Source organism: Artemia sp. Qi Xiang Cuo, chromosome 11 (assembly GCF_049724085.1).
Source record: "Artemia sp. Qi Xiang Cuo chromosome 11, ASM4972408v1, whole genome shotgun sequence".
Classification (NCBI taxonomy): Eukaryota; Metazoa; Arthropoda; class Branchiopoda; order Anostraca; family Artemiidae; genus Artemia; species Artemia sp. Qi Xiang Cuo.
The window spans coordinates 3,570,987-3,588,133 of NC_142804.1; the positions used below are offsets into that span (position 1 = coordinate 3,570,987).

The following is a 17,147-nucleotide window of genomic DNA, read 5'->3' on the forward strand; positions in this document are numbered from 1 at the left end:
TGAAAAACAAAAAAAAATATGTTTTGTCATTGTTGTAGTCCTTTATTCTTTCTGTGTAAAATATTTGTTCTGAAGCGAAAAAATTACGTATTATTGCGTTGGTGAGATAGAGATGATCGTTATTTGAAGAAAGAATTATAGCCTAGTTGAACATCAAAACGAGAATCATCATTGAAAAAGTCAGGTGACGTTGATAGTAAAAGAACATATCAAAAAAGAAAAAAACTTATTCTTTTTTTGACGCCGCTACCAACATTTGCTTGAACAAAGGCGTGCCCTTGCATTGTTGCCCAATAGCCAAAATAACAATCAACAGAAATGTTGATTTTTAATTGTGAGAAGTATAAATTGGACCTTGAGCTCTATTGTGGATCTGCGATTATCTTTCTGGAAGAATCCACTGAAGTAGGTAGTTATGCTTCATCATCAACTCGGGTAGAAAGTGTCGTTCCTCATTGGAGTGGCTTCGGTCCCACGCTGTTTGAGATATCCGTATATGACCTTCCAGCTTTTTTTAAAGTAAGTAAGTAATTAACAATGGGTTTATTTAAAAAAAAAAAAAAAAATATATATACATCATCGATTCCCTGAAGCAATGCTTGTGCGGGAGAAAACCCACCTAATAAATCAAAAAACCAAGAAACCAAAAAAGAAAAAAAAAAGAAAAAGAAAAAAAAGAAATAGAAAAAAAAAAAAAAAAAATAATTAGAGCTCAACTTACCGGACCCGAAAACCAACGAACCTCCAAACAACACCCAACAAAATTATAATAATTATAATCATATTCAGCTGCAACTAAACCCTCCTCAAAAACAAAACTTAAGTGGCGTGGAAAAATCCATTCAAAATATACACATCAAAACAATGGTTCTTTAGCGACTTACGAAAATCCTGCAAACCCCCAACATTCCTCAAATCCTCTGGCAAACTCTCCCAAACTAACGGAACAACATGGCGAATTGAAAACCTAGACCTAGACGTGACCATAGCTGGTCTTCGCACCAACCGAGAAGATCGTGTCAAATGATCGTGAGTAGTAGACGCAAGACTAAACATTCCTGAAAAACATGATGGTAACTCCGAAGCTAAATATTTAAACATAAACAGAGCATTATAGAATACACATATTCCTGCCAACGGTAGAATTTTATACTCGCGGTAAAGATGCCTCACCGATGCAGATAGGTCAATTTGATTACCATAAAGAACTCTAATTGCCATATTCTGTGTTACGCAGAGCGGATGGAGGTGAGTTACGAATGTTTTCGACCAAACCATACAACAGTAAATGAGATATGGGTGAACCATAGAAAAATACAACATTCTCAGAATTTCACACGGAAAAAGATACCTAAGTTTACGCATAATACCAATATTACGAGACAATTTGCTGTTAACAGATGCAATATGGTCTTTAAAACTAAGGCTTTCATCAATTATAACACCAAGGTATCTAGTACTAGTAGATCTTACAATAGTATGGTGCCCTACTTCTATATTATTAATCCATGGATAATGTCCAGTAATTCTACCATAAATCAAAAAATTCGACTTATTATGATTCAGTTTCAATTTATTTACTCGCATCCACTTTTCAATCGAAGAAATACCTTGTTTCAATATAGTCATCAACTCATTTTCAGTTCTAGCAGCTACGGTGAAATGGGCATCATCAGCAAAACATGGTAGAATTCCTTTAGTACCGTAAGTATCAAGGTCTAAAGAACAAGACACATTATTTGAAGCTCTACAAAGGTAATTAATATAAACCAAAAACAACAAAGGGCCCAAAACGGAACCCTGGGGTACTCCAATCGAAATATATTCAATTTTAGATGTAACTCCATCCATCACGACACACTGAGTCCTTCCACTAAGAAAACTAACTATCACATTTAAAAAATCACCACGTATACCACTACTATATAGCTTTTGAACTAGTATATCATGATCAACAGAGTCAAATGCTTTAGTAATATACAAAAATATCGAAGCTATCTTCAGACCCTTGTCTAAAGCATCATTAATAAAAGTTGTTAAAAACAAAACTCCATGCTCTGTAGAATGATGACTCCTAAACCCAAACTGACTAGAACTAAAAAACTGTCTTTTCTCGAAAAAACTTACCATTCTACTATAAATCAACTTTTCAAACACTCTAGAAATAAATAGCAGTAAAGAAATCGGTCTATAATCACTAAAACAATTCTTATCCCCTCCTTTAAATATCGGGATAACATTCGTGCACTTTAGACAATCAGGAAATATTCCAGCTTTTAAACAATTATTTATCAGTCCTAAAAAATGACTAGATATAACAGGTAATATCGACTTCAAAGCCTTCAACGAAATAAAATCGCCTCCTGATGCACCATTTTTCATATTATTTATAACATCAAATAATTCATCAATAGATACAGATTTAAGGTACGCAGACACATCACAATCTTCAGGTAGGAACTGACGAAAATCTCCATCTTGATCAAATACTGGCACCGATGATGACACACGCTGTCCAATAGTAGCGAAGTGATTACACATCTCATCTGCAACATTATTATTCATTCCTATATTATCTGGACGGATCAAGACGCTACCAGGGCAAGTCACCGACTTAATCAATTTCCAAGTCTTACTCGGGTTACCCTCAACTTTTTTAAATTTAACCTTATAATATTCTACCTTAGCCAGTCGGAGTGCAGCATTTAACCTACTATTATAAACTCTATATATTACTTTATCATGAGGATCATTGCTCCTTGTTGACAACTTATATAAAAAACGTCTTTTATTAACTGACTGTAACAAACTCTTTGTAATCCAAGGTTTATTCGGAGACACCCTTCTCTTCTGTATTCCTGACACTTCACAACATTCCAAAAACGTATCCTTAATCTTACCATACCAAAGCTCAAACTTCAAATTTAAATCTAATTCTTCTTGTAAAAATTTAAAGTCTAACTGTTCTATCCTAAGCTTAAATCTTGAAATAGTATTTGAATCAACTATTAATTTCTTAGGCTTAGGGCGAGCATCACAATTAATATTAATATTCTTAAATATACCCGGAACTAATATAGCCAAACCAAAGTGATCCGAAACATCATTTAACACAACACTCGACGAATCATGGGGAACATTCAAAAATACATTATCAATTAGAGATGAAGATGAATCCGTCACTCTAGTACAAATATTTACAGCAGGATGCATCCCATAACCTAACATTAAATTCAAAAATTCCGGGCTTTTGAATTAGATGCTAACAATTTCAAATCAATGTTAAAATCTCCACACACAAAACACGGCATGTTCTTACGAGTTAGAAGGTCCATTTGTTGCTCTAATAATTCTAAAAAACAATCTACACTAGCTGAAGGGGGCGGTAACAAACAGCAATAAAAAATGGGTCACCATTCTTATCAACCTCCGTAACAAAACACTCAAAAACCATCTCTTTATTAACAGACAAATCATCCCTAACCTTCACATTCAAAGCAGTTCTAATATACAGGGCAAGTCCTCCATGCTGATGGTGAGTACGGTTCTTAACATACATATTATAATTTAAAATATCCAATAGTCCAGAATTATTATTCATTAACCATGTTTCAGTAAGTGCAAGAATATGAAAATCAGATAGCATACACAGCTCCGACAAATAATCCAATGCACTATTTAACCCCTGACAATTCAAATGAAAAATGCCAAGTTTATCCGGTGCCAGTCTAGTATGTAAATCAACTGGGCACTTATAATTAACCTTCGGAAAAACATCATCTACCCCCATATCAAAATCCCTGTGAAGTACCCCTAATCCTAAATCTGAAACACTCAATGGATTATTCTCAAGCCAATCCAAACGATCATTACGAACAATTACCATTTTTTATAAATATATATATATATAAAAAAGAAAAGGAGGGTAGTTGCAACCAAACCTAACCAACTGAATAACTTACTATAACTCGGAGGGTCGGTGGTCCCGTTTCCAACGTAATCGAAGCTCCAGAAAAAACACAATATAACCTAAAAATAATAAGAAACATATTAACAAAATAGTATAAATAAACAAACAAATACAAAAAAAGTGAAAAAATTGACACTAACACTAACCTGTCACAATACAGGCTTACTGTTTCCATTACTGAATTCCAGAAAATTATAATTGAAGAAAACACAATGCTCTACCTGTGTCTACCACTTACCCATTATAAATTATAACAATAACTAAATAAATGAGGAAAAAAGAACAACTTTTAATTTTTTTTCCATAAACACAAATACATAACAAAACAAAAAAAAAACAAAATAAAATATCTTAACAAAATCTTAATTCACCATTAATGATATAACCATCTATTGGTCACATAACTCAGGGATAGGCTCATCGTAACCAAATTTTGCCGCCACACCACCACGATCGATCTGTATATATGGTGGAACTGTATTGGAAACCCATGATGAAACTCCTATAGCATTTAATCTAGATTTCTTTACATACAACTTCCTTCGAGCTTCGCGAACTGATATTGGTGCATCATCGCTAACAGATACGTTTCTATGGTGTCCAATAACTTTACCTTTTAATTTCTTTCCGTTCTTAAGCACACTGACCTTCGCATCTCGAGAACCAACATCAACTTTAAAATACGGTTGCTCCTTACGGACACTACCAACAACTCGAAACCTCGGGACCATGGACAGACCTAGACCCTCCAAACACAACTGGTCAAAAAAGTTTCGGCTTGGGTGGTATTTTCGCAGAGAGCATTCCAAACGATAATATTCGTCTCTGTATGTCGATATTCAGATGCCATAAGCCGACGAGACAGATCTGCATTCCCGGTTTCATACTTTTTCGTTGCACTAGCGATAATTGACATTTGATTTCTTAAGTTTTGAACATCAGATTCAAGCTGTGTAACACGTGAATTCGTAGTATTAACTTCTGATTTTAGTTCAGACTGTGTATTTTCCACTGATACCATACGATTTTCTAACATTTTTATACTATCGTTTATAAAGTCTAGTTTTTTACCATTGTCAGTAAGTATTGTTAGCATCTTAGCAAAATCATCCGCCAGGGTCTTCAGTGAAGCGACATCGTTATTCCCTTCAGATGAAACGGTCGAATTCAACAAACTGTTCTCAACAGACTGGGATCCTACTTGGACAGTTTTAGCAATCTTCCTTTTTCGCCCCATGGCAAGTGCAAATAAAATAAAATATGTAATCTCTCTTACCTATTTTGTCACCTATAATTTATTCACGTCGATGCGGACGTGCAGTTCGCTAAGCCACCGTTAATTTGGGCACGGCTAACACCCCTATCTCCTGCACCGATAATTTCCAACAGCGTTTGAATACCGACGCTACTTCAGGAATCACAACCAACTTTCAGGAACACTCTGTAGCGTTTGCAAAGTTCAACTAATCAAATATTTGCATTTCATTCCATTCCTCAGGGCAAGCGGTAAAGACACCTGAACTACTACTCAATCAGAGCTTGATTGATTGTCTTTGGTCTATTTTCTTTTTTTGTCATAATTAAATGACGTAATCCAAGGTGTATAATCCCAAGCCAATTCAATGTTTCGCAATATCTTCACTGTCTAACAAATACACTTTTTACAAACCAATTAAATTCAAAGTAAATCCAATTTGCGTCCTCACTGTTCAAAGGCTCATTCAGTACTGAAAAACATTCAGCTATAAACATACTAACATTCAGCTATAAAGCTAAACATTCAGCTATAAAGCTTTTGGCAGATGATGCTGAATTATATAGACGTTGATAAAATCCTGCAGATTGCAAGCTGTTCCAGCAGGATGTTGATGCACTGCACGAATGGCGTGTCTTAATTCACAGCTTGTGAACATAAAAAACTGTGTTGTCCACTATATGCGAATATATATGGAAGATTACACGCCTAACACTTGCTGAAGAGCAATTTATGCAGTAGGAATAGTGAGAGACCTCGGTGTCTAATTTGACAATGGGCTAGAGTTTGATGAATATGCAGCGCTTATATCAAAAAGCGCAGAGTCTTGTCTCTCTATTCTGGAACTGCATTTCGCAAGCTCAATTTGCACAGCTTTAAGATATTATTTAAAGCATTAGAGAGGCCTATTGAGTATCCTCCTGGTGGTATCCGTAAAATATCTCTGACTAACAGTGAGTGGAATCTGCACATAGATATGTATGATAAGGTTAGTTCAGCATCTGTTGTTTTTTAATAATTGGCTGTAGTTTAATAAGAACTACGAAATTCTGTTGCAATTTACTTGCCAATAGAAGTTTTGTAGGCTTTTTTTTTTAAAAAGTCTCCCAATAAATGAGTTATCTTTTAACTGAACGTTTTGTGCCATAGGAGTTACGTAGTGAATTAGTAAGTAGGGTTTTGTAAAGGGTAAGGTTTTCCCATACAAATTTATAAACTCTGGGTTTGTTGTTAATTGGTTTATTTAATAAAAACCTCTTTCTATTCTAAAATGAATAAAAAAAAGGATAGGTGAATAGGCTGAATAGTCAAAAACGTGAACAAAATTTTAAAAATCAGCATAAAATTAGCAATCTGAAAAGGTCTCTTTTTTATTAAGTGGGGTTTGGCTTATTCCCCTTCAACCGGAAAAAGGCAATTTAAAAAATCAAACTCGAGTTTTACTTGGTCTCATTTCCAAACTCGAATGAAACTTCATTTTTCATTCTTAGAACCTTATTATGGTTATATACAAAATATATATGTTCTGTGTCCTAGAATTATGACTATGTATAGACACTATGTACGTATGTTACTGTAACGAGAAAATAACAATGGAAGGAATCGACTAAGTTATCATTCAATATAAGTATTCATTGTAAATAGATAAGCATAATTTAGTAGATTAATATTGCTCACAATTCTTAAAATAATTTCGAAAGGAAGCATAAAGCACCAGTGAATTATCTGGGGGCACTCATTTTTGCTCAGAATTTTGTTAAAAACAACCTAACATTAGAAAAAGATTTTTTTGCTTTGACACCTGTAGATTTTATGGCTAGAAGTTTGTGATAATTTTTTTTTTAAGTTTTCATCTTAAGACAGAAACTGATTTCCGACATTTAAAATTATTTTGTACCCGAAAATACCATCAAGTGCACGTGCCAAAATAATACATAAAACATCTACTCCTCCCTTCAGGCGCAAAGGGAGGACATTGTCGCAGTGGCGAATCATAGGAATTATTTGTCCTTTCTTATTGATGTGCTGGATGGGTCAGAAGATATAGTTGGAAATGACGCCAAGGATGTTCAACGTTACAATGACTGTATATAGGCTACTAACAAATAGTATAAAAACGTTCGCATTTTATTTCTTAACAATTTAAAACATTCAAACTAAATATTTCAATTTTTTTTTTTGAAAAAAGTAATTCGAATTTTGAATTTTTTGAGCTTTAAGTTAGGGTTTGTACAAAAATGTTTATTCTCGAGTGAGTTTCCGAACTCGAGGGTAAACCCTAAGAAGAACCAACATTGTTTCAGTAGATTAAGCAAGAGCTGGTCAGGTTGTAATCAGAATATAAGTGGAACATTAAAACTTTAGAAGATATACAACAGACTATATAACATTGCTATGTAAGTGCCAAGGAACAATAGTAAACAAGAAAGTGGAACCAAAGTAATTTCAGTAAATACAGTTTGCAGTAGTTTATAGTTTTGTATCCTTGTCCAATATAAGACTTTCAGAATAACTTTACCATCTTTCTTCTTTTTCTTGTTTGAATTGTTATGGAGACGCTTTCGCACAGTTTTCTCATCGGAACAAAATTCCGAGCCCTGCAGCAGGTTGTTGCAGCTGAGTTTGTATTCTGGGTCTCGTATTACCAAGCAGTGATCGATCCTACTACGCCACTACAGGATAATAACTTTACCAAATAAAAGCCACCACAATTTTCTATCTTTTTAAGGGCTCGATGAAGGTTGCTGTAATTTCAGGTACAATTGTGAATATTTAGTTGCAATGAGCTGTGGCAGCGATTGGTACTGTGCGCTACTGAATTCTTTTTAAAGGCCAGTAATAACTAAAAATTAAATGTAATTAAAAATTAGGACCTGCATTTGAGTTTAGTATTGGGGTGAATAAACTGGCTCGTGAGCTATGTGTGTTTACTTGACCATTAATTGATAGCTCGTTGAAGGATGCAGGATTAACAAAGGAAGCAAGCTTCTTTTCATAACAACTACAGCGGGGGGGGGGAAGGCTTCAAGGTTCATGATTATAATTGTAGCTCTCAGACATTTTGGTATCATAGTTGTCTGTTAGCAAAGCATACCATATATTAAACATATGAAATATATACCATATATTAAATATGTATGCACCTTTTTTTTTGAATTATTTCTTTTTTTTTGTCGAATGAAATCATGTATATTTTGCTGTTTTGGTTTGATTGTGTGTCAGTGATTGTTGTCATTTTAGCATGGCATTGTGAAGCAAACTGGCTCGTGAGCTATGTGTGTTTACTTGACCATTAATTGATAGCTCTATGAAGCATGCAGGATTAACAAAGGAAGCAAGCTTCTTTTCATAACAACTAGAGCGGGGGAGGGAGGCTTCAAGGTTTTGGTATCATAGCTGTCTGTTAGCAAAGCATAACATATATTAAGTACGTAACCTAACCTAGGTACCTCCCCCCCTTAAACCCCCAAAAACCACAGTTTAAATATCGTATACGCAATGAAAACCACGCTATACATTGCATTACCCTATAGCGGTGACCAAACTGGCTCGTGAGCTATGTGTGTTTACTTGACATTTAATTGATAGCTCTTTGAAGCATGCAGGATTAACAAAGGAAGCAAGCTTCTTTTCATAACAACTAGAGCGGGGGAGGGAGGCTTCGAGGTTTTGGTATCATAGCTGTCTGTTAGTTGATTGTCTGTTTCGGTTGATTAATCAAGAGCTGGTCAGGTTGTAATCAGAATATAAATGGAACATTAAAACTTCAGAAGATATACAACAGACTATGTAACATTGCTATGTAAGTGCTAATGAACAATAGTAAACAGGAAAGTGGAACCGAAGTAATTTCCTAGGGGTTGCTCTCTCTCTGTCCACCACTGTACACCATCCCTGGGTACCGGCTGGGCACACCTGATTTCATTTATGACAGGAACTAAGGACTAAGAGTTGATTTGATTTAAACTACATTTCAACGCTTGACTAAGCGGGTGACTTCCTAATTGCATCTGTGTTACCTGTTTATGGATATTTGCTGGCTGGGCACACCTGTACGCACGTTTTGGGAGAGAGCAACGCCTCGGTAATTTCAGTAAATGCAATTTGCAGTAGTTTTTTCTTTTGTATTATTGTTCAATATTGGACTTTCAGAATAACTTTACTATCCTTCTTCTTGTTCTGGTTGGGATTGTTATGGAGACGCTTTCGCACAGTTTTCTCATCGGAACAAAATTCCGAGCCCTGCATCAGGTTGACGCAGCTGAGTTTGAACTCTGGGTCTCGTATTACCAAGCAGTGATCGATCCCACTGCGCCACCAGGATAATAACTTTACCAAATAAAAGCCACCGAAATTTTCTATCTTTTTAAGGACTCGATGAAGTTTGCTGTAGTTTCAGGTACAATTATGAATATTTAGTTGCAATGAGCTGCGGCAGCGATTGCGACTTTGAGCTACTGAATTCTTGCTAAACGCCAGTATTAACTAAATATTAAATGTAATTAAAAATTAGGACCTGCATTTGTGTTTAGTATTGGGGTGACCAAACTGACTCGTGAGCAATGTGTTTTTTCTTGACCATTAATTGATAGCTCGTTGAAGCATGCAGGATTAACAAAGGAAGCAAGCTTCGTGTCATGACAACTAGAGTGGGGGGGGGCTTCAAGGTTCATGATTATAATTGTAGCTCTCAGAAATTTTGGTATCATAGCTGTCTGTTAGGTTAAGTAAGTTTTGACACTTCTGATGTTTTTTTTTTCTATATACAAAGTAGGTCTTTATATGTACAAACTATTTTTTTCTACATGCTATTTTTGATGCAGGGTATTATGAAGAACCAGGTCAAGTTCCACATATGGATCGAGGTCCATATTTAGGTCCTAGTTTTCCAGTCCATCTTCCTCCAGATGTGTCTGGAATAGAGTCGCAGATTACTGAACTGCGCTCAAGAATTGCAGAATTGCAAGAACAAGTGAAGCAAAGTGAAATGAATTTGGCTGCACAGCATGCTGTAAGTATAAACTTCTTTATTTATTATTTGGGCAGGGTTCGCCTGACGAAAAGACAATATTAATCGAAAGATGTACCCAAATGAAGCATTTGACTTGGTAAAAGTGGTTGTTCTATCTTTTGCCAAGTCTACGGCAAAATTAGAATATTAGAAGCTACAGTGATGACGGTGGTCAAATATGGCTCTGAAGCATGGGCGCTCCGAAAAGCGGATGAAGATTTGCTAGATGTCTCTCTTCCAGAGAAATTGCTGAAGGATTGTTCTGGGTACCCGGCTGACTGTCCGTATTTCAAACAATAGGCTTTAAAAAAATGTGGTTCAATACCGCTCTCTAGGGCTATAATGAAAGAAAGGTTGAGGTGGCTAGGGCACGATGTGCGGATGAAGGATGACAGATTGCCGAAGATTGTTCTTTTCGGCCAACCGTCTAGGGCTAAACGGAAAGCAGTTCGTCCTCGTCTGGGGTGGGAGGGCGTCATAAAGAAAGATTTAAAGGAAATGGAAACTTCGTGGAAGGGTGTAAAAAGGGAGGCTTTGAATAGATTTGGATAGGGGAGCAACGTGCGTGACTGTGTTGGCCTCAGGTGGCTCGGTGCTGCGGTGAGCTGTTAGTAGTATTAGTAGTAGTAGTATGGCATTAGTAAAAAGATATGAATAACAGCGATGAATATTCTTATTTCGGTTTATAAGATAATCTTGTAATCATTTCTCAGTCTTTTTGCCGCGATGAAAGTTTAGTATTTGTTCTCATCATTATTACCTATGGATTTCTCGGGATAGCACTTGATGGTGTTGCTGCAATTATTTTTACTGAAGAACTTGACTGTTCTGTCTTGTCACCAGTGTAAAAAGTAGCAAAAGGTTGGCTACGCGTTGTTGGTCTTGACAGAAGCTAATAGTTCAAAGTAGGGTCTCTTTTGTCTCTGACTTTTCAGTTTTAATGAACTACCCGACCGGAATGTGTTCTATTCTAGTCTGTTTGATCTACTCTCTTTTTTTATTCTAGTTTCTTATTGTAGTCGCTGATGGGGCAAAAAGAAAAAAAAATGACTAGTAGCCAACAGTTCAAAGCAAGATCTTGTTTTTTATTCGTGTTCTTGTTTTAGTCTCTCTTTTTTCTGTATTCTGGAATCTAGTTGTTCAAAGTGGGGTTTCTTCAGTCTCTGACTTATGAATTTTCATTAACTACCCGACTGGAATGTATTTTTTGTCTAGCCTCTTATTTTGGTCTCCAATGGTGCAAAAAAAAAAAAAAGTAGCCAACATTTCAAAGCAAGATTTTTTTTTTATTCTAGCCTCTTTTTTCTGGGTCTATTCTAGTCTCTCTTTTTTCGGTATTCTGGAATGTAATTGTTCAAAGCGGGGTCTTTTCAGTCCTTCACTTTTGAACTTTGATGAACAACCCGACTTGAATGTGTTTTATTCTAGTCTGTTTGATCTGCTCTTTTTTTTTTCTCTAGCCTGTTATTTTAGTCTCTAATGGTGCAAGAAAAGGAGCAAATAGCCAACTGTTCAAAGCAAATTCCTTCTTTTTTTTAAATTCTAGAATCTAAAGGTTCAAAGCAGGGTCTTTTTTTCAGTTTGATTTTTTTTTTTTTTTTTTTTTTATCTACCTTTTTTTGTGCGCCAGTCTTATATATATATATATATATATATATATATATATATATATATATATATATATATATATATATATATATATATATGTATATTTTATTCTAGTCTTTAATGGTACAACAAAAAGAACAAATAGCCGAAAGCTCGAAGCAAGCTCTTGGTGATTGGCTAATATCAGAATCAGCTGTTCTGGGCATTGATTTGACCGCTTTAGACAGTTTGATGCAGCCAATTCAATCCAGTTGTACTAAAGATTCAATTGCAAGTGGAAAAGCTTGGATATTCACCAACATTACTGATCAAGATCGACGATCATTTCTTACAAAATATCTCATATATAAGTAAGTGGCAGCCCTGATTTTCAACTGTGGCTAAAGGTAGATATATTTTTTGAAAAAAAAATCTTCACGAAACAATTGAGGGTATTTTTTTTTCATTTTTTATTTGTTATCTGCTTTTTCAAAAATCAAGGACTTTTTTCCATTCAAGCAAAAAAAATTTTTTTTCAAGAAATAGTGACGATTCTTTTTTTATATTTCATCCAAATAAAAAATTGCTGTTCTAGTTTTATTTAAACAAATTTCTATCTTCATTGAAACTATGAGTTTAATTTATAACCAATTGTTTATTATTATTGTCGATTTGAGTAAATATCTGTTTACTTGTTACAGAAGAAGTATTACTTTGTATCTTTGTTGTCGCTGTTTTTAGCAGCTCTTTTATTAGTGAATTGATTTTTTTCCCCACATAATCATGTTAGCTTAAGGATATTCAAGTGAATAATCATGTTCTATTATATAAGAAAAAAGAGGATACATCTGTGCTTGTTCAAACCAGAAGGCTGTAAGCTTCCTGAATACGGTTTTCGGCCATGGCAATTCCAATGGTGTACTTCCTGTTTTAACGCGACGCCATTTTTGGTATATCAGGCTTTTTTTCGAAATTCCATGAAATTTGTTTTCAAAATAGCATTTTATGATTAAGACTAATTTAGATAATTGTTACCTTTCCTGGATCAGCGGGAAATAATAATTTTTCTCACTTGCCATTTTTTTTTAAAGTGCGTTTTTTTTGTTACCATGGGCCGTGGTTCGTCCTCTGCTAGTTTGCAGCTACCGCTGGAAAGCTACCGCAGCTGCCTGAAAAGTGTTTAGATCTAACTTTTAGTCAGTCCGGTATCTAATTTAATGCAGTACGTCAGGTGATATAAGGTTGTGGTTTTCAAATCTAACACCTTTTTAATCAAGATAAAAGCTATTTGTGCTGTATTGTTGACTCTATATCATGGACACCACCAGTGAAAGGGAGGAAGAGGGGGCAATGGGCTACGCTGGGACAAACCTCCACTTTAAGACACAGGCCTCTATGCGTTTGCTGCGTCTTCTTCAGACTTATCGAAGACCAAGTCATTTTATGATGACACTGTGACTGTCTTTTAGCATATTAGATGCAGTTTAATCTCTTGCCATCACATCTATTCATTGGATCCCACCTCCCTTCTCAACCTGGGAAATTATCTGGTGGCGTCCTCCCTTTGAGGTGCTCGAATGGAATCACTGTAAAAAAATGAAACAAGTGTGAGTAAATAAATTATTTTACGCCAAACTATGTTTTAATTATAATTGTATATTTTACAAAATTATATTTTATAATATATTTATATTTTACAAAAAAGTTTTTATGCCAAATTTTTTTGTGACAGTAAAGGCAGGAGTGAAAAATTAAACTTGGCAGGAGTGAAAAAAATAATTATATTTTACATCAAAGTTTTTATGCCAAAATTGTTTTGTGACAGTAAAGGGCAGTAGTGAAAAATTTAACTTGCTGAATTAGCATTTAGCTAGTATGCAAATTTACAGAATTACGTGGTATATTCCTTTCAAAGCTAGGCATATTTTTTTTTTTTTTTTTTTTTTTTGACTAAGAAAATAGGCGCATTTTTGTCAACGCCTGACTATGAAAATAAATATATTGGTGTTACAAAATCCTGGGATATTTATCTTGTTTTCCAAAATCTTGGATAAGGAATTTGAATTGAAAAAGAAATAAGTATAGTTGAAAAGTAATAACGATTACTATGGAAAGATAGAAAAATCGACGCGATGTCTTGATGTTTAATTATGCTTGCACAATGCTGAATTTTTGTTTCAAGTGTAAAAATAATTTAAAAGGAAAAATCAATTTTTTATTTCTTACACCGCACTCTGTAATTATAAAGATGGTTTAAGCGAAAAAAAAAAATCCAGAGTGTATCAATCTAATAGTTTTGCCTTTCATATTTTATCTTTATTTTTACGGACTCATTCGTCACTAAATTCAGTTCAATTGTCAAGAGCTACACTTTCGTCTTATGTTCCACCAATGGGATTAAAGGCAGGATTTTTTGGTTGGGTACAGGCAGGATTTTCTGACTGGAAGAAGTTGACTTGGATGTTGTCATTTTTTTTTTTTTTTACAACGCCAGCAGTGTTAAATGTAGTCTATTATATTACTTTCCTTTAAAATGGTGTTAATTATTTGTCCATTTTTTTATGCATTTTTTTTTTTATCAGAGACATAGTCCCTGGAAAGGCAGGATTTTTTTTTTTGGGTGGGTGGAGGCTACTCTGTATTTTCTGATTAACAGAAATTGACTTGGATGTTACCATTTTTTACAATGCGAACAGTGTTTAATGTAGTCTATTATTTTACTTTCCTTAAAAATGGTGTTAATTGTTTGTCCATTTTTTGATGCATTTTGTTTTTCTCAGAGGCATAGTCCCTGGATTGGCATTTTTGGAGCGACTTCATCTTGTCTACTTAGTCAACGATGTCCTTCATCATTGGTAATAACTCACACTTTTATTTTCACTGCTAAATAGATCGAATTAGTTAGTAAACATTTTTTGAGGGGGGAAACTTTATTTTTACCGCCTTTGTCAACTGTGAAGTAATATCGGCTTTCTTGATCTCACTTATATAGTGTACGTAAAAACTGCGAGGAGCTCAAACAAGCCCTTGAAGATGCTGTGGTGCCGATGTTCGCCTATGCAACAACGATAGCTACGCCAAAAGAACTCTCAAAACTAGAAAAGGTAATATTTTTGTTTTCAACTCAACATAAAAAAGAGCTGAGAGATGAATCTATCATAAAAAGAGCACTAGCTAGTTAATGTTTTACTTTTTACTGACGAAAATCTTTGTAAAGCTTAACTTATTATTTGTGCTTATTTGTTTTCGCGGTTCAAGGCGGCAACACTGACGAAAATATGCTGCTGCCTAAAAGCTTCATTATTTAATGTATTAGTGGTTAATGTTTCAATTTTTATAGACGAAAAGCTTTGTAAAGCTTAACTTAATAGTTTTGGTTATTTCTTTCTCGGTTCAATGTGGCAACACTGACGAAAATATACTACTGCCTAAAAGCTTTGTAAAGCTTAACTTAATAGTTTTGCTTATTTTTTTCTTGGTTCAATCTGGCAACACTGACGAAAATATGCTTCTGTCATTCAAACCTTTAATGGCTGTTTCTTTTGGCAGCAAAACTTCTGAACTCTTCCTTGTGCAATTATTTTATTAACATATTTTTATTAATTTTTTTAGGAAGGAATTAATTTTTCGAAGAGTATATGAAATACATAAATAAAATTGCAAAAATACATCAATAAATGAAATGATTTACTATAGGCTTGAAAATGTAACTGAATAAAATACGCAGAAAAAATGACAAAAGTAGTTAAAAAATCAAGCACTATTTTCGGACTTGTGATAAGATTATCTATCTCAATCATAGAAACAAATCTTATAGACACTCAACATAAAAACACTAATTTGAATCAGAAAACCAAGTAAAAATTTTCAATATTTGAAATGGTTAACGTAAATTGAATAAAAATCCCAGATTTCAAAATCTCGAAAAAGAAGGAAAGCTTGGAGAACACGTGTAAAGAAGTCGCTTTGAATGATCTATTATATTTGCCTTATCAAAAGACTGATGAATTTGGTTTTCTCTGAAGTATTTGTTGCCCCTCCCCCTCCAGTCCACCGTTGACTGCTCATCAAATATAGACTACATTAAGAAGACTTTGAGCTAGCAATATTGAAACGTTTTGCACCTATCATGCCTTATCTCCCTTGCCTCTAAGACAGTAAATAGGCAGTTGCTGCTGCAGAATCTTTCTTAGCTCTAACTCATTTTTGAAAAGTTTAACACGTCTTTTAGTTCAGGGGAAGAGCGATGTCAGGACCGTATCCAGGGGGGGGGGGCTAGGTGGTTTGAAATCTCCATCGAAATGTTAGTCTGACTCGTAAAAATGTTAAAAAAATGAATAGTAATTTTTTTGATGCGTTTTTTTTATTCCCTCCGAAAAATCCTTTTTTAAATCCCCCTCCCCCTAAATACCCTTTTTTACCCCCCCCCCCCTGAAAAAATCCTGGATACGACCCTGGGCGATTTATAGCATTATCTCTTTTATTTGATATGTCTCTGAGGGGTCTAGAGTATTGTTTCACTCTAGTGGGTAGCTACTATAAATGTGGACGGTTTTATATGTTTATGTTTGATTGATGTATATTTGCCACTCTTGTTCAATAGAAGAAATCGTATATCTCTTACTGCCTAAACTTAGACAATTGGAAAATTTAATTAAGGCAGCCAAGAGGCTTATCACCGGCAACAGGAAGTTATGTTGAGTATTTTAGTAGACTGTGTTTAAAATAAAAATGAAGCGAATGTTTCAGCTATATGGCCAATAGCCGCCAGAAATATAGAACAAGAATAATACAAATCTCATAATTAAAAATGATAAAAGTCTAATCTTGGCAATAAGGAGGTCTTCACTGGGACTTGCTGAAAACAAGAAGAATATTTTGAAAACAAAAACAAGAATTGTGTATTTTTTTTCTGGAGACTGTTTTTTTTACTTTAGAAAACTCTAGATTTGTTTTTCTGGGAACATTTACATAAAACTTAAGCAAATATTTCGTTTATATGACCAATAGCTGTCAGTTAAATGGAAAACAAATAATGAAAACAAAAACATAATAATAAAATCGAATAATAATTAATTAAAATCGAATTTCACCAATAAGAAGGTTTATCCCTGGAGTTTATTAAGAACAAGAATTTCTGTGAAATATTTTTTTTTTCGAAAACAGCGATTAAATAAAATCTAAGCTAATATTTCAGGTATATGCCCAATAGCCGTTAGTGAAAGAGATAAAATGTATCAAAAATACAATAGTAAAGATCTAATAATAAGTAATTAAAATCTTATTTCCCCAGTACGAAGGTTTATCCCTGGAGTTTATTGAGA

The 17,147-nt window shown here is 34.4% G+C and overlaps 1 protein-coding gene across 2 annotated transcripts in view; it reads left to right on the forward strand.

Moving 5' to 3' along the window:
• scaf6 (SR-related CTD associated factor 6) overlaps window positions 1-17,147 on the forward strand; it is an 81,089-nt gene that overhangs the window by 13,340 nt on the left and 50,602 nt on the right. For both annotated transcript variants that reach the window (XM_089097423.1, XM_089097424.1), the window contains 4 exons: window positions 10,049-10,236; window positions 11,959-12,194; window positions 14,604-14,678; window positions 14,816-14,927. In XM_089097423.1, coding sequence (XP_088953549.1) covers window positions 10,049-10,236; window positions 11,959-12,194; window positions 14,604-14,678; window positions 14,816-14,927 — 611 coding nt within the window. The remainder of the gene's footprint in view (window positions 1-10,048; window positions 10,237-11,958; window positions 12,195-14,603; window positions 14,679-14,815; window positions 14,928-17,147) is intronic.